The sequence below is a fragment of the Salmo salar genome, unplaced genomic scaffold (genome assembly GCF_905237065.1).
Source record: "Salmo salar unplaced genomic scaffold, Ssal_v3.1, whole genome shotgun sequence".
NCBI lineage: Eukaryota > Metazoa > Chordata > Actinopteri > Salmoniformes > Salmonidae > Salmo > Salmo salar.
The window spans coordinates 192,239-208,530 of NW_025548272.1; the positions used below are offsets into that span (position 1 = coordinate 192,239).

The 16,292-nt window shown below is 46.8% G+C and overlaps 1 protein-coding gene across 1 annotated transcript in view; it reads right to left on the bottom strand.

Moving 5' to 3' along the window:
- LOC106594825 (grainyhead-like protein 2 homolog) overlaps window positions 1–16,292 on the bottom strand; it is a 44,797-nt gene that overhangs the window by 16,664 nt on the left and 11,841 nt on the right. Inside the window, exons 5-10 of the mRNA XM_045712139.1 lie at window positions 10,934–11,093; window positions 9,451–9,562; window positions 6,727–6,821; window positions 3,976–4,134; window positions 2,568–2,655; window positions 917–1,050 (exon numbers count right to left, since the gene is read on the bottom strand). Of these exons, the coding sequence (XP_045568095.1) occupies window positions 917–1,050; window positions 2,568–2,655; window positions 3,976–4,134; window positions 6,727–6,821; window positions 9,451–9,562; window positions 10,934–11,093 (748 nt within the window). The remainder of the gene's footprint in view (window positions 1–916; window positions 1,051–2,567; window positions 2,656–3,975; window positions 4,135–6,726; window positions 6,822–9,450; window positions 9,563–10,933; window positions 11,094–16,292) is intronic.

A 16,292-nucleotide genomic window follows, 5' to 3' on the forward strand; every position in this document is an offset into this window, starting at 1 on the left:
GACAGATGAATCACAAGGCAAAGACCTAGGGGTGGACAACACAGACAGACAGACGAATCACAAGGCAAAGACCTAGGGGTGGACAACACAGACAGACAGATGAATCACAAGGCAAAGAGACCTAGAGGTGGACAACACAGACAGACAGATGAATCACAAGGCAAAGACCTAGGGGTGGACAACACAGACAGACAGATGAATCACAAGGCAAAGACCTAGAGGTGGACAACACAGACAGACAGATGAATCACAAGGCAAAGACCTAGGGGTGGACAACACAGACAGACAGATGAATCACAAGGCAAAGAGACCTAGGGGTGGACAACACAGACAGACAGATGAATCACAAGGCAAAGAGACCTAGGGGTGGACAACACAGACAGACAGATGAATCACAAGGCAAATACCTAGGGGTGGACAACACAGACAGACAGATGAATCACAAGGCAAAGACCTAGGGTTGGACAACACAGACAGACAGATGAATCACAAGGCAAATACCTAGGGGTGGACAACACAGACAGACAGATGAATCACAAGCCAAAGACCTAGGGGTGGACAACACAGACAGACAGATGAATCACAAGGCAAAGAGACCTAGGGGTGGACAACACAGACAGACAGATGAATCACAAGGCAAAGACCTAGGGGTGGACAACACAGACAGACAGATGAATCACAAGGCAAAGACCTAGGGGTGGACAACACAGACAGACAGATGGATCACAGGGCAAAGACCTAGAGGTGGACAACACAGACAGACAGATGAATCACGCTGTAAGATTGTATCTAAGATAATCACTTTCATTACCAAATGATAGAGATATTCTGGATCATTCTGGTCATTATTAACTCATGCATTTGTCTGTGTGTCACGGTGGCTGGTTTAACCGTTGTCTCCAAAAGTGTCTCTCACCTGTCCAGTCCTCTGCAGGTGCCCGAAGTTGACGTCTGGGATGAACAGGACAGGCTGGGTGTCCAGGTCAGAGAGGGACTTGAAAAACATTGTATCTGACTTCCTGTCCAACGCTGCCAGGCTCCCAGCCGTCCCTGGAACACGGGAGAGAAACAACATGCAAGGTTACTCGCGGTTAGTCTACATAGAACAACAACAAAAAAAAACATCGGCACACCTACTGTCACAGGTACACAGGTGCGTAGGTTGTCACGCCCCTGACCTGAGAGAGCCTTTTTAATGTCTCTATTTAGGTTTGGTCAGGGTGTGATTTGGGTGGGCATTCTATGTCCTTTTTTTTTTCTATATTTTTCGTATTTCTTTGTTTTGGCCTGGTATGGCTCTCAATCAGGGACAGCTGTACATCGTTGTCGCTGATTGGGAGCCATACTTAGGCAGCCTGTTTTCCTTTGGGTTTTTGTGGGTAGTTATTTCTGTTTAGTGTTTTGCACCTGACGGAACTGTTGGTCGTTTTGTAATTTTGGCTAAAAGCGTTCTCAGTAAATACATTTCATGATGAGCACTAACCACGCTGCATCTTGGTCCCCTCTTTCAGACGATCGTTAGTTACACAGGTACACAGGTGAGTAGGAAAAACAAATCATAAACTGAAGTCTGACGTCCAGTTGATTCAGATCCATGCAACCATCATCCACCTTCCCTGCCTGCACCAGTCTGAATGTCCCGGTTGATGATCCATGCAACCATCATCCACCTTCCCTGCCTGCACCAGTCTGAATGTCCCGGTTGTCGTATGGATTAGACCAAAAACGAAACAGTCCTGTCAGGTGCAACTGCCACGTCCTGACCAGTATTAGGGATTATTTGTTATGGTAGTTTGGTCGGGACGTGGCAGAGGGTATTTTGTTTATGTGGTTCGGGGTAGTGGTTTAGTTAGTTCCGGGTTATGTTCTGTGTTAGTATTTCTATGTTCTTTCTGGTTAGTTGTATATCTATGTCTAGTAAATTGGGGTTGGACTCTCAATTGGAGGCAGTTGTTTTCTGTTGCCTCTGATTGGGAGTCCTATATATGGGTATGTGTTTGGTTTAGTGTTGGTGGGAGATTGTTTCTTGTTTTTTGCTGTATGTTGCCTGACAAGACTGTCTAGTTCGTTTGTGTTTTTTGTATACGTGTTTATTTTGGTTTTTCCTTCTTTGTCCGTAATAAAGAAGATGAGTGTACACTTCCCTGCTGCATTTTGGTCCTCTCCTTACGACAACCGTGACAGCAACAAACACTAAACGAGGAATAACTACCCACAAAATCCCATAGAAAAAAAACACCCCTCTTAAATAGGACCTTCAATTAGAGGCAACGAGGAGCAGCTGCTTCCAATTGAAGGTCCAACCCAATAAAACACCACATAGAAATAGACATACTAGAACTAACATAGAAATAAACTAACATAGAACATAGCCCGACAAACCCCGAAACACTCTAAACAAACACCCCCTGCCATGTCCTGACCAAACTACAATAACAAATAACCCCTTATACTGGTCAGGACGTGACACTGAACCCCTAATCATAGCTTCCTGTTGAATTCAGACAGGAACTCTCGTTACCGCAGGAGAACTTCAGGAGGTTAATAGCAACCGGTATGTTCTTTACCATTATCTCCATGGAAACTACTTATCTGACCTTTGGGCTTCATCCGGATCTGCTTCCTCTCCTCGCCACGGATTTTCCTTTCTGCTCCCTGTGGAATGGACGGGATGATTAATACCAGGGATTAGGAGGAGAGATGGAAACCTGGAATGGATGGGATGATTAATACCAGGGATTAGGAGGAGAGATGGAATGGATGGGATGATTAACACCAGGGATTAGGAGGAGAGATGGAAACCTGGAATGGATGGGATGATTAATACCAGGGATTAGGAGGAGAGATGGAAACATGGAATGGATGGGATGATTAATACCAGGGATTAGGAGGAGAGATGGAAACATGTAATGGACGGGATGATTAATACCAGGGATTAGGAGGAGAGATGGAAACATGGAATGGATGGGATGATTAATACCAGGGATTAGGAGGAGAGATGGAAACATGGAATGGATGGGATGATTAATACCAGGGATTAGGAGGAGAGATGGTAACCTGGAATGGATGGGATGATTAACACCAGGGATTAGGAGGAGAGATGGAATGGATGGGATGATTAATACCAGGGATTAGGAGGAGAGATGGAAACATGGAATGGATGGGATGATTAATACCAGTCCACCCCACCTCCCATCTCCCCAGCCCACCACCAGTCCACCCCACCTCCCATCTCCCCAGTCCACCTCCAGTCCAGCCCACCTCCCCAGCCCACCCCACCTCCCATCTCCCCAGTCCACCCCCAGTCCAGCCAACCCCCAGTCCACCTCCCATCTCCCCAGCCCACCCCCAGTCCAGCCAACCCCCAGTCCACCTCCCATCTCCCCAGTCCACCTCCCATCTCCCCAGCCCACCACCAGTCCAGCCCACCTCCCATCTCCCAGCCAACCCCCAGTCCAGCCCACCTCCCCAGTCCAGCCCACCTCCCATCTCCCCAGCCCACCCCCAGTCCAGCCCACCCTACCTCCCATTTCCCCAGTCCAGCCCACCCTACCTCCCATTTCCCCAGTCCAGCCCACCCCTACCTCCCATTTCCCCAGTCCAGCCCACCCCTACCTCCCATTTCCCCAGTCCAGCCCACCCTACCTCCCATTTCCCCAGTCCAGCCCACCCTACCTCCCATTTCCCCAGTCCAGCCCACCCTACCTCCCATTTCCCCAGTCCAGCCCACCTGTATTTTTGACAACTTTTAATTTTACTTCCCTACATTCTTAAAGAAAATAATGTACTTTTTACTCCATACATTTTCCCTGACACCTAAAAGTACTCGTTACATTTTGAATTCTTAGCAGGACAGAAAAATTTGCCAATTCACACATTTTTTAATTTTGATACAGTATATTTAAAAACCAAATAGTTTTAGAGAGCCTTCCGTGGAGGGGTTTAGGGTTAAAGGTCAAAGAGAGAGAGACTCGCCTTGTCACAGAAGACCTTGATCTCAGAGAAAGCTCTGTGTGTGGGTGTGTTGCAGCGATGGTTATAGCTGTAAGTGTCTATCTGGATCCTCAGAGGCATGCCTTTCACCCCCTTCTGGCAGGAGAAGTCTGTACTCAGACAGTTCACTGTGATGAATACCTGGTCGAGAGAAGAGAGAGTACAGGTTACATCTATATGAAATAGGGCTAGCACCATTACCGTACAACCCACGGTTATGAAAACAGACTGTCGTGAAAATAATAATACAAATAAACATCATGAAGAAAACTTCCGGGGAATTCGTACGGTTTAAATCTGTTTCTGCGATAACAACGTTGTCAGAATAATGTTGTATCCTAATGATAATAATTAACAAATCGATAAGCTTCGACTAATCGCCCAAAGGTTTGTAAGACTCTGGGTTTAATAATAATTAGTCAAAGACTCAGATTTCTGCAAAAGGTTCTGTACAGTTTATTCGCGAGAACGTTCTGAAGTCCATTACATTTTAGTCATTTAGCAGACGCTCTTATCCAGAGCGACTTACAGTAGTGAATGCATACATTTCATTTCATGCATTTTTTGTTGTTGTACTGGCCCCCTGTTGGAATCGAACCCACAACCCTGGCGTTGCAAACACCATGCTCTACCAACTGAGCCACAGGGAAGATGACATTACACAAAGACATTCATTTTATTACTCACTCCCCGCTTACGCACATACCTCCACACGAACAGTAGGTGAGTTGTATCCCTTCTCCAGAGTTCTCACCACTGTTTATCGCTACCCAGCGCTGTCCGTTCCATTTCCCCCCGAGATTAGAGGAAACTTGAAAAGGACTCCCTGTCCTATCATATGTTTCTCAGAGTTCTAGCCAGGTCGGGTCAAACACAGTTGAATTGTTCTCGGTATTTTCTTAGACACACACACACACACATTTCAATCCCTCACATCTCTACCAAACCTTATTGGACTTACGTTTAGTACTTTAATTATTCATTATACATGCTACATAAACTAATAATCACTAATAGTTTGGTTTCAGGGTGGAATAATTTAATCATTACCTTTAAACATATATATTCCCTCATCACCAACAGGGAGCGGATAATAGCCTGTCTGTAGGCCTGTTTCTGACAGACCAACAGGAAGTGGATAATGGCCTGTTTCTGACAGACCAACAGGAAGTGGATAATGGCCTGTTTCTGACAGACCAACAGGAAGCGGGATAATGGCCTGTTTCTGACAGACCAACAGGGAGCGGGATAATGGCCTGTTTCTGACAGACCAACAGGAAGCGGGATAATGGCCTGTTTCTGACAGACCAAGGGTCTGGGTGCGGATAATGGCCTGTTTCTGACAGACCAACAGGCCATTATCCTTGTTCAAGTACTGCACATCTAGATTTGAATATACTGTACAAGAGGGGTTTAATAAATGCATTCTACGGAAGATAATGGTATAGGAAACCTACAAAATAATAGCAAGAACCCCCTCTGCAGTTTAGAAAATGCTGTCATAATGCTGTGCTAATAAACATTTACAATACATGCGGATAATGGCCTGTTTCTGACAGACCAACAGGAAGTGGATAATGGCCTGTTTCTGACAGACCAACAGGAAGCGGATAATGGCCTGTTTCTGACAGACCAACAGGAAGTGGATAATGGCCTGTTTCTGACAGACCAACAGGGAGATGATAATGGCCTGTTTCTGACAGACCAACAGGAAGCGGATAATGGCCTGTTTCTGACAGACCAACAGGAAGTGGATAATGGCCTGTTTCTGACAGACCAACAGGAAGTGGATAATGGCCTGTTTCTGACAGACCAACAGGGAGCGGGATAATGGCCTGTTTCTGACAGACCAACAGGGTGCGGATAATGGCCTGTTTCTGACAGACCAACAGGAAGCGGATAATGGCCTGTTTCTGACAGACCAACAGGAAGCGGATAATGGCCTGTTTCTGACAGACCAACAGGAAGCGGATAATGGCCTGTTTCTGACAGACCAACAGGGAGAGGATAATGGCCTGTTTCTGACAGACCAACAGGGAGCGGGATAATGGCCTGTTTCTGACAGACCAACAGGAAGCGGATAATGGCCTGTTTCTGACAGACCAACAGGAAGCGGATAATGGCCTGTTTCTGACAGACCAACAGGAAGTGGATAATGGACTGTTTCTGACAGACCAACAGGAAGCGGATAATGGCACCACAGGTACGACGGAACTCATTATTTACCACTGTAACGCCCTGGCCATAGAGAGGGGATTTTGTTCTTTATTTTGGTTAGGCCAGGGTGTTACATTGGGTGGGCGTTCTATGTTCATTTTTCTATGTTTTTGTATTTCTTTGTTTTGGGCCGTGTGTGTGTGTGTGTGTGGCTCCCAATCAGGCACAGCTGTAGTTCGTTGTTGCTGATTGGGAGTCACACATAAGTAGCCTGTTTTTCCTTTGGGTTTTTGTGGGTGATTGTATTCTGTTAGTGTGTTTTCCTGACAGAACTGTTTCTGGTCGTTTTTGTTTCGTTTTGTATTGTGTTCGTTCAGTCAATTCAAATTCTAATGATGAACACATCCTCCGCTGCACCTTGGTCTAATTCTGACGACGGCCCTCCAAAGATTTAAGACCCTAGAAATATTTTCACTTGTTAACTTTTCTCATATCACCGTCTCCTGTACGGTACTGAGGGTAAGTTGCCACTTCTGTTGAAAAGCACTTTTATACAACAGTCCTGTTTCTCCTTACCTTGGCCTCGTCGTTGACGTCCCAAGTGAAGGAGACGGCGTTGTAGGAAATCTCCTCAACGTTCCCGATGGTGTCGAAGCTCTCTTTGTAGTCGGCTGCACGCAGAGAGGACGGTCACAGGACATCAGTATCTCTAAAACACTAACGTTGATGTTTCATTTACACAGAGCATGTTTAAAAAGAGCATTTCAAAATACCACACAGACACACACACACACTCCTCTAAGACTCTAAATATTCCCTGCGGCAGCACAGTAGGAAATGTTTTTAACACTGCTAGCGTACGGCTAATGAGAGTGTAACAGTTTACTTCCATCCTTCTCCTCACCCCCACCTGGGCTCGTTGAACCAAGGAACCCTCTGCACACATCAACAGACACCCCTCGAAGCATCATTACCCACCGCGCACCAAAAGCCGCGGCCCTTGCAGAGCAAAGGGGAACAACTACTTCAAGGTCTCGGAGCGAGTGACATCACCGATTGAAGCTCTATTAGTGCGCACCGCCGCTAACTAGCTAGCCATTTCACATCGGTTACACCTAGCCATTTCCCCATCGGTTACACCTAGCCATTTCCCCATCAGTTACACCTATCCATTTCACACATCGGTTACACCTATCCATTTCCCCATCGGTTACACCTATCCATTTCCCTATCGGTTACACCTATCCATTTCACATCGTTACACCTATCCATTTCCCCATCGGTTACACCTATCCATTTCCCTATCGGTTACACCTAGTCATTTCCACATCGGTTACACCTAGCCATTTCACATCGGTTACACCTAGCCATTTTCACATCGGTTACACCTATCCATTTTCACATCGGTTACACCTATCCATTTCCCCATCGGTTACACCTATCCATTTCCCTATCGGTTACACCTATCCATTTCACATCGTTACACCTATCCATTTCCCCATCGGTTACACCTATCCATTTCCCTATCGGTTACACCTATCCATTTCACATCGTTACACCTATCCATTTCCCTATCGGTTACACCTATCCATTTCACATCGTTACACCTATCCATTTCCCCATCGGTTACACCTATCCATTTCCCTATCGGTTACACCTAGTCATTTCCACATCGGTTACACCTAGCCATTTCACATCGGTTACACCTATCCATTTTCACATCGGTTACACCTATCCATTTTCACATCGGTTACACCTATCCATTTCCCTATCGGTTACACCTAGTCATTTCCACATCGGTTTCACCTAGCCATTTCACATCGGTTACACCTATCCATTTTCAAATCGGTTACACCTATCCATTTTCACATCGGTTACACCTATCCATTTCCCTATCGGTTACACCTAGTCATTTCCACATCGGTTTCACCTAGCCATTTCACATCGGTTACACCTATCCATTTTCACATCGGTTACACCTAGCACACTAAATTCACTTCAAGAAAAGATCAGTATTTCCAAAATCTGCAACATCTTCTGTGCCCGAATCAGATTCTAAGTATTTAGTTGGCACATCCACAAAGCACAACGTTCAACACAGTTTTACGGGAAGACGAGATATAATGATGTTGTATTGGACAAGGCCACGTGACAGATAAAATATTCCCTGTCTATTTACCTATCAGTTTACTACTTCCCACAAGTTCAGACAAGTCCCCCCCCACCACCCACCCCCCATGTTTCGGGCTAACAGCCCTGACGCAGTGACATCGCCACCGGGCCTCAGGAGGAATCGTACCAGACCGTTAATCAAATCATCGCCCTGTGTCAGGTTTCACTGCCGGTAACGTGAGGGCTCTCCTCCTCTCACCTCCCAGGTCTACCACCGGCTGAGGGGAGGATCTCCATTGCTAATATGTTAGGTACCTGGGGCAGTGGACCACACCTCAGGCTGATTCTTCCGCCACTAGAGGCCGTCACTTCCCTCTGTCCCCCCCGCTGTATTCCCCATCTGTTACTGTCTAGGAATTGGGAGGGTTTCTCCATGGAAATGAAGACTGGTTATGAGTCGTAGTGTGCATCAGTAACATGAGAAAAGACAGACAAGAGAGAGGAGTGGTATCGAAACGGCCATTTCCATTACCTGGGCTTTGGCTCAAAAGACACTGTGGCTTTCCTGGAGGATACTGATATCATGGTTGATCAAGTCAATGTGGGAAAAGGCATGTTGAGTTTACCGATGTCGAGGACCCTCTGTTTGGCCGTGTGTTGTCTGGAGTGCCAGTATGTTGGTTAGTTAGGGTTAGTTAGGGTTAGTTAGGGTTAGTTAGGGTTAGTAAGGGTTAGTTAGGGTTAGTTAGGGTTAGTTAGTTGTCCTTACCGATGTCGAGGATCCTCTGTTTGGCGGTGTGTTGTCTGGAGTACCAGTATGTTGGTTAGTTAGGGTTAGTTATGGTTAGTTAGGGTTAGTTAGTGTTAGTTAGGGTTAGTTAGTGTTAGTTAGGGTTAGTTAGGGTTAGTTAGCTACAGTTAGTTGTTCTTACCGATGTCGAGGACCCTCTGTTTGGCGGTGTGTTGTCTGGAGTGCCAGTATGTTGGTTAGTTAGGGTTAGTTAGGGTTAGTTAGGGTTAGTAAGGGTTAGTTAGGGTTAGTTAGGGTTAGTTAGTTGTCCTTACCGATGTCTAGGACCCTCTGTTTGGCGGTGTGTTGTCTGGAGTGCCAGTACGTTGGTTAGTTAGGGTTAGTTAGGGTTAGTAAGGGTTAGTTAGGGTTAGTTAGGGTTAGTTAGTTGTTCTTACCGATGTCGAGGACCCTCTGTTTGGCGGTGTGTTGTCTGGAGTGCCAGTACTTCCAGTGTTTCAGCTGCTCATCTCTGTCCTTATCATCACTGAACGTCACCATCACCACACTCTGGAGAGAACACAGTACATTCAGCTCAATACCCAGTACATCATTATCCAGGCTAGGGTTCAGCTCAATACCCAGTACATTACTATCCAGGCAAGGGTTCAGCTCAATACCCAGTACATCATTATCCAGGCTAGGGTTCAGCTCAATACCCAGTACATCATTATCCAGGCTAGGGTTCAGCTCAATACCCAGTACATCATTATCCAGGCAAGGGTTCAGCTCAATACCCAGTACATCATTATCCAGGCTAGGGTTCAGCTCAATACCCAGTACATCATTATCCAGGCTAGGGTTCAGCTCAATACCCAGTACATCATTATCCAGGCAAGGGTTCAGCTCAATACCCAGTACATCATTATCCAAGCTAGGGTTCAGCTCATTACCCAGTACATCATTATCCAGGCTAGGGTTCAGCTCAATACCCAGTACATCATTATCCAAGCTAGGGTTCAGCTCAATACCCAGTACATCATTATCCAGGCTAGGGTTCAGCTCAATACCCAGTACATTATCCAAGCTAGGGTTCAGCTCAATACCCAGGAACTCATTATCCAGGCTAGGGTTCAGCTCAATACCCAGTACATCATTATCCAGGCTAGGGTTCAGCTCAATACCCAGTACATCATTATCCAGGCTAGGGTTCAGCTCAATACCCAGGACATCATTATCCAGGCTAGGGTTCAGCTCAATACCCAGTACATCATTATCCAGGCTAGGGTTCAGCTCAATACCCAGTACATTACTATCCAGGCTAGGGTTCAGCTCAATACCCAGTACATTATTATCCAGGCTAGGGTTCAGCTCAATACCCAGTACATCATTATCCAGGCTAGGGTTCAGCTCAATACCCAGGACATTATTATCCAGGCTAGGGTTCAGCTCAATACCCAGGACATTATTATCCAGGCTAGGGTTCGCTCATTACCCAGTACATTATTATCCAGGCTAGGGTTCAGCTCAATACCCAGGACATCATTATCCAGGCTAGGGTTCAGCTCAATACCCAGTGCATCACCTCCTCTACACCTCCTCCCCCTCTCCCTCACCTGCACAACACTCTGGCTCCTCCCCCTCTCCCTCACCTGCACAACACTCTGGCTCCTCCCCCTCTCCCTCACCTGCACAACACTCTGGCTCCTCCCCCTCTCCCTCACCTGCACAACACTCTGGCTCCTCCCCCTCTCCCGCACAACACTCTGGCTCCTCCCCCCTCTCCCTCACCTGCACAACACTCTGGCTCCTCCCCCTCTTCCTTACCTGCACAACACTCTGGCTCCTCCCCCTCTCCCTCACCTGCACAACACTCTGGCTCCTCCCCCTCACCTGCACAACACTCTGGCTCCTCCCTGCCCCTTCCCACGGCCCACTCACCCGCACTTTGCTGAATGGATTGCGTCGGCCCTTGTTGGCTCCGCCCATCTCGCGCAGCGTCATGGCGTAGAACTGTCCCTTGTTCAGGTAGGTCATAGGCCCCTCCCTCTGCTTCTGATTGACAGACCTGGGCGCCTCTAGAGAACACTGGAAAGTATCACTGTTGAGAAGAGGACAATGATGTGTGTTGAGCGCGACCAGACTACCCTTCATGGACAAAGGTCTATAAATACAATGGAATTCAATTAGAATAGTGGTAGCAGTATGTTAGTGGTAGCAGTATGGTAGTGGTAGCAGTACGGTAGTGGTAGCAGTATGGTAGTGGTAGCAGTATGGTAGTGGTAGCAGTGTGGTAGTGGTAGCAGTATAGTAGTGGTAGCAGTATGGTAGTGGTAGCAGTATGGTAGTGGTAGCAGTATGGTAGCGGTAGAGTAGTGGTAGCAGTATGGAAGTAGTAGCAGTATAGTAGTGGTAGCAGTATAGTAGTGGTAGCAGTATAGTAGTGGTAGCAGTATGGTAGTGGTAGCAGTATGGTAGTGGTAGCAGTGTGGTAGTGGTAGCAGTGTGGTAGTGGTAGCAGTGTGGTAGTGGTAGCAGTATGGTAGTGGTAGCGGTATGGTAGTGGTAGCGGTATGGTAGTGGTAGCAGTATGGTAGTGGTAGCAGTATAGTAGTGGTAGCAGTATGGTAGTGGTAGCAGTATGGTAGCGGTAGAGTAGTGGTAGCAGTATGGAAGTAGTAGCAGTATAGTAGTGGTAGCAGTATAGTAGTGGTAGGTAGAGTAGTGGTAGCAGTATGGAAGTAGTAGCAGTATGGTAGTGGTAGCAGTATAGTAGTGGTAGCAGTATGGTAGTGGTAGCAGTATGGTAGTGGTAGCAGTATGGTAGTGGTAGCAGTATGTTAGTGGTAGCAGTATAGTAGTGGTAGCAGTATGGTAGTGGTAGCAGTATGGTAGTGGTAGCAGTATGGTAGTGGTAGCAGTGTGGTAGTGGTAGCAGTATAGTAGTGGTAGCAGTATGGTAGTGGTAGCAGTATGGTAGTGGTAGCAGTATGGTAGCGGTAGAGTAGTGGTAGCAGTATGGAAGTAGTAGCAGTATAGTAGTGGTAGCAGTATAGTAGTGGTAGCAGTATAGTAGTGGTAGCAGTATGGTAGTGGTAGCAGTATGGTAGTGGTAGCAGTATGGTAGTGGTAGCAGTGTGGTAGTGGTAGCAGTGTGGTAGTGGTAGCAGTGTGGTAGTGGTAGCAGTATGGTAGTGGTAGCGGTATGGTAGTGGTAGCGGTATGGTAGTGGTAGCAGTATGGTAGTGGTAGCAGTATAGTAGTGGTAGCAGTATGGTAGTGGTAGCAGTATGGTAGGCGGTAGTAGGTGGTAGTGGTAGCAGTATGGTAGTGGTAGCAGTATAGTAGTGGTAGGTAGAGTAGTGGTAGCAGTATGGAAGTAGTAGCAGTATGGTAGTGGTAGCAGTATAGTAGTGGTAGCAGTATGGTAGTGGTAGCAGTATGGTAGTGGTAGCAGTATGGTAGTGGTAGCAGTATGGTAGTGGTAGCAGTATAGTAGTGGTAGCAGTATGGTAGTGGTAGCAGTATGGTAGTGGTAGCAGTATGGTAGTGGTAGCAGTATGGTAGTGGTAGCAGTATGTTAGTGGTAGCAGTATAGTAGTGGTAGCAGTATGGTAGTATTAGCAGTATAGTAGTGGTAGCAGTATGGTAGTGGTAGCAGTATGGTAGTGGTAGCAGTATAGTAGTGGTAGCAGTATAGTAGTGGTAGCAGTATGGTAGTGGTAGCGGTATAGTAGTGGTAGCAGTATAGTAGTGGTAGCAGTATAGTAGTGGTTGCAGTATAGTAGTGGTAGCGGTATAGTAGTGGTAGAGTAGTGGTAGCAGTATGTTAGTGGTAGCAGTATAGTAGTGGTAGCAGTATGGTAGTGGTAGCAGTATAGTAGTGGTAGCAGTATGGTAGTGGTAGCAGTATGTTAGTGGTAGCAGTATGGTAGTGGTAGCAGTATAGTAGTGGTAGCAGTATGGTAGTGGTAGCAGTATGGTAGTGGTTGCAGTATAGTAGTGGTAGCGGTATAGTAGTGGTAGCAGTATGGTAGTGGTAGCAGTATAGTAGTGGTAGCAGTATGGTAGTGGTAGCAGTATGTTAGTGGTAGCAGTATGGTAGTGGTAGCAGTATGGTAGTGGTAGCAGTATGTTAGTGGTAGCAGTATGGTAGTGGTAGCAGTATGGTAGTGGTAGCAGTGTGGTAGTGGTAGCAGTGTGGTAGTGGTAGCAGTATGGTAGTGGTAGCAGTATGGTAGTGGTAGCAGTATGGTAGTGGTAGCAGTATGGTAGTGGTAGCAGTACGGTAGTGGTAGCAGTATGGTAGTGGTAGCAGTATGGTAGTGGTAGCAGTATGGTAGTGGTAGCAGTGTGGTAGTGGTAGCAGTGTGGTAGTGGTAACAGTATAGTAGTGGTAGCAGAATAGTAGTGGTAGCAGTATAGTAGTGGTAGCAGTATGGTAGTGGTAGCAGTACGGTAGTGGTAGCAGTACGGTAGTGGTAGCAATATGGTAGTGGTAGCAGTATGGTAGTGGTTGCAGTATAGTAGTGGTAGCAGTATGGTAGTGGTAGCAGTATGGTAGCGGTAGAGTAGTGGTAGCAGTATGGAAGTAGTAGCAGTATAGTAGTGGTAGCAGTATAGTAGTGGTAGCAGTATGGTAGTGGTAGCAGTATGGTAGTGGTAGCAGTATGGTAGTGGTAGCAGTGTGGTAGTGGTAGCAGTGTGGTAGTGGTAGCAGTATGGTAGTGGTAGCAGTATGGTAGTGGTAGCAGTATGTTAGTGGTAGCAGTATAGTAGTGGTAGCAGTATGGTAGTGGTAGCAGTATGTTAGTGGTAGCAGTATAGTAGTGGTAGCAGTATGTTAGTGGTAGCAGTATGGTAGTGGTAGCAGTATGGTAGTGGTAGCAGTGTGGTAGTGGTAGCAGTATGTTAGTGGTAGCAGTGTGGTAGTGGTAGCAGTATGGTAGTGGTAGCAGTATGGTAGTGGTAGCAGTGTGGTAGTGGTAGCAGTATGGTAGTGGTAGCAGTATGGTAGTGGTAGCAGTATAGTAGTGGTAGCAGTATAGTAGTGGTAGCAGTATGGTAGTGGTAGCAGTATGTTAGTGGTAGCAGTATAGTAGTGGTAGCAGTATGTTAGTGGTAGCAGTATGGTAGTGGTAGCAGTATGGTAGTGGTAGCAGTGTGGTAGTGGTAGCAGTGTGGTAGTGGTAGCAGTATGGTAGTGGTAGCAGTATGGTAGTGGTAGCAGTGTGGTAGTGGTAGCAGTATGGTAGTGGTAGCAGTATGGTAGTGGTAGCAGTATGGTAGTGGTAGCAGTATAGTAGTGGTAGCAGTATGGTAGTGGTAGCAGTATGGTAGTGGTAGCAGTATAGTAGTGGTAGCAGTATAGTAGTGGTAGCAGTATGGTAGTGGTAGCGGTATAGTAGTGGTAGCAGTAGAGTAGTGGTAGCAGAATAGTAGTGGTAGCAGTAGAGTAGTGGTAGCAGTATGGTAGTGGTAGCAGTATGGTAGTGGTAGCAGTATGGTAGTGGTAGCAGTATGGTAGTGGTATCAGTACGGTAGTGGTAGCAGTACGGTAGTGGTAGCAGTATGGTAGTGGTATCAGTACGGTAGTGGTAGCAGTACGGTAGTGGTAGCAGTATGGTAGTGGTAGCAGTATGGTAGTGGTAGCAGTATAGTAGTGGTAGCAGTATGGTAGTGGTAGCAGTATAGTAGTGGTAGCAGTATGGTAGTGGTAGCAGTATAGTAGTGGTAGTAGTATGGTAGTGGTAACAGTATAGTAGTGGTAGCAGAATAGTAGTGGTAGCAGTATAGTAGTGGTAGCAGTATAGTAGTGGTATCAGTATGGTAGTGGTAGCAGTATGATAGTGGTAGCAGCATTATGGTAGTGCTGACTGTAGATGTTAAAGAGAGTCAGTCAGTAACTAACGCTCCAGGCTGACTGTAGAGGTTAGAGAGAGTCAGTCGGTAACTAACGCTCCAGGCTGACTGTAGAGGTTAAAGAGAGTCAGTCGGTAACTAACGCTCCAGGCTGACTGTAGAGGTTAAAGAGAGTCAGTCGGGTAACTAACGCTCCAGGCTGACTGTAGAGGTTAAAGAGAGTCAGTCGGTAACTAACGCTCCAGGCTGACTGTAGAGGTTAAAGACAGTCAGTCGGTAACTAACGCTCCAGGCTGACTGTAGAGGTTAAAGACAGTCAGTCGGTAACTAACGCTCCAGGCTGACTGTAGAGGTTAAAGAGAGTCAGTCGGTAACTAACGCTCCAGGCTGACTGTAGAGGTTAAAGAGAGTCAGTCGGTAACTAACGCTCCAGGCTGACTGTAGAGGTTAAAGACAGTCAGTCGGTAACTAACGCTCCAGGCTGACTGTAGAGGTTAAAGAGAGTCAGTCGGTAACTAACGCTCCAGGCTGACTGTAGAGGTTAAAGAGAGTCAGTCGGTAACTAACGCTCCAGGCTGACTGTAGAGGTTAAAGACAGTCAGTCGGTAACTAACGCTCCAGGCTGACTGTAGAGGTTAGAGAGAGTCAGTCGGTAACTTACGCTCCAGGCTGACTGTAGAGTTTAAAGATAGTCAGTCGGTAAGTAACGCTCCAGGCTGACTGTAGAGGTTAGAGAGAGTCAGTCGGTAACTAACGCTCCAGGCTGACTGTAGAGGTTAAAGTCAGTCAGTCGGTAACTAACGCTCCAGGCTGACTGTAGAGGTTAAAGACAGTCAGTCGGTAACTAACGCTCCAGGCTGACTGTAGAGGTTAAAGACAGTCAGTCGGTAACTAACGCTCCAGGCTGACTGTAGAGGTTAAAGAGAGTCAGTCGGTAACTAACGCTCCAGGCTGACTGTAGAGGTTAAAGACAGTCAGTCGGTAACTAACGCTCCAGGCTGACTGTAGAGATTAAAGACAGTCAGTCGGTAACTAACGCTCCAGGCTGACTGTAGAGGTTAAAGAGAGTCAGTCGGTAACTAACGCTCCAGGCTGACTGTAGAGGTTAAAGAGAGTCAGTCGGTAACTAACGCTCCAGGCTGACTGTAGAGGTTAGAGAGAGTCAGTCGGTAACTTACGCTCCAGGCTGACTGTAGAGGTTAGAGAGAGTCAGTCGGTAACTTACGCTCCAGGCTGACTGTAGAGGTTAAAGAGAGTCAGTCGGTAACTAACGCTCCAGGCTGACTGTAGAGGTTAAAGAGAGTCAGTCGGTAACTAACGCTCCAGGCTGACTGTAGAGGTTAAAGAGAGTCAGTCGGTAACTAACGCTCCAGGCTGACTGTAGAGGTTAAAGACAGTCAGTCGGTAACTAACGCTCCAGGCTGACTGTAGAGGTTAG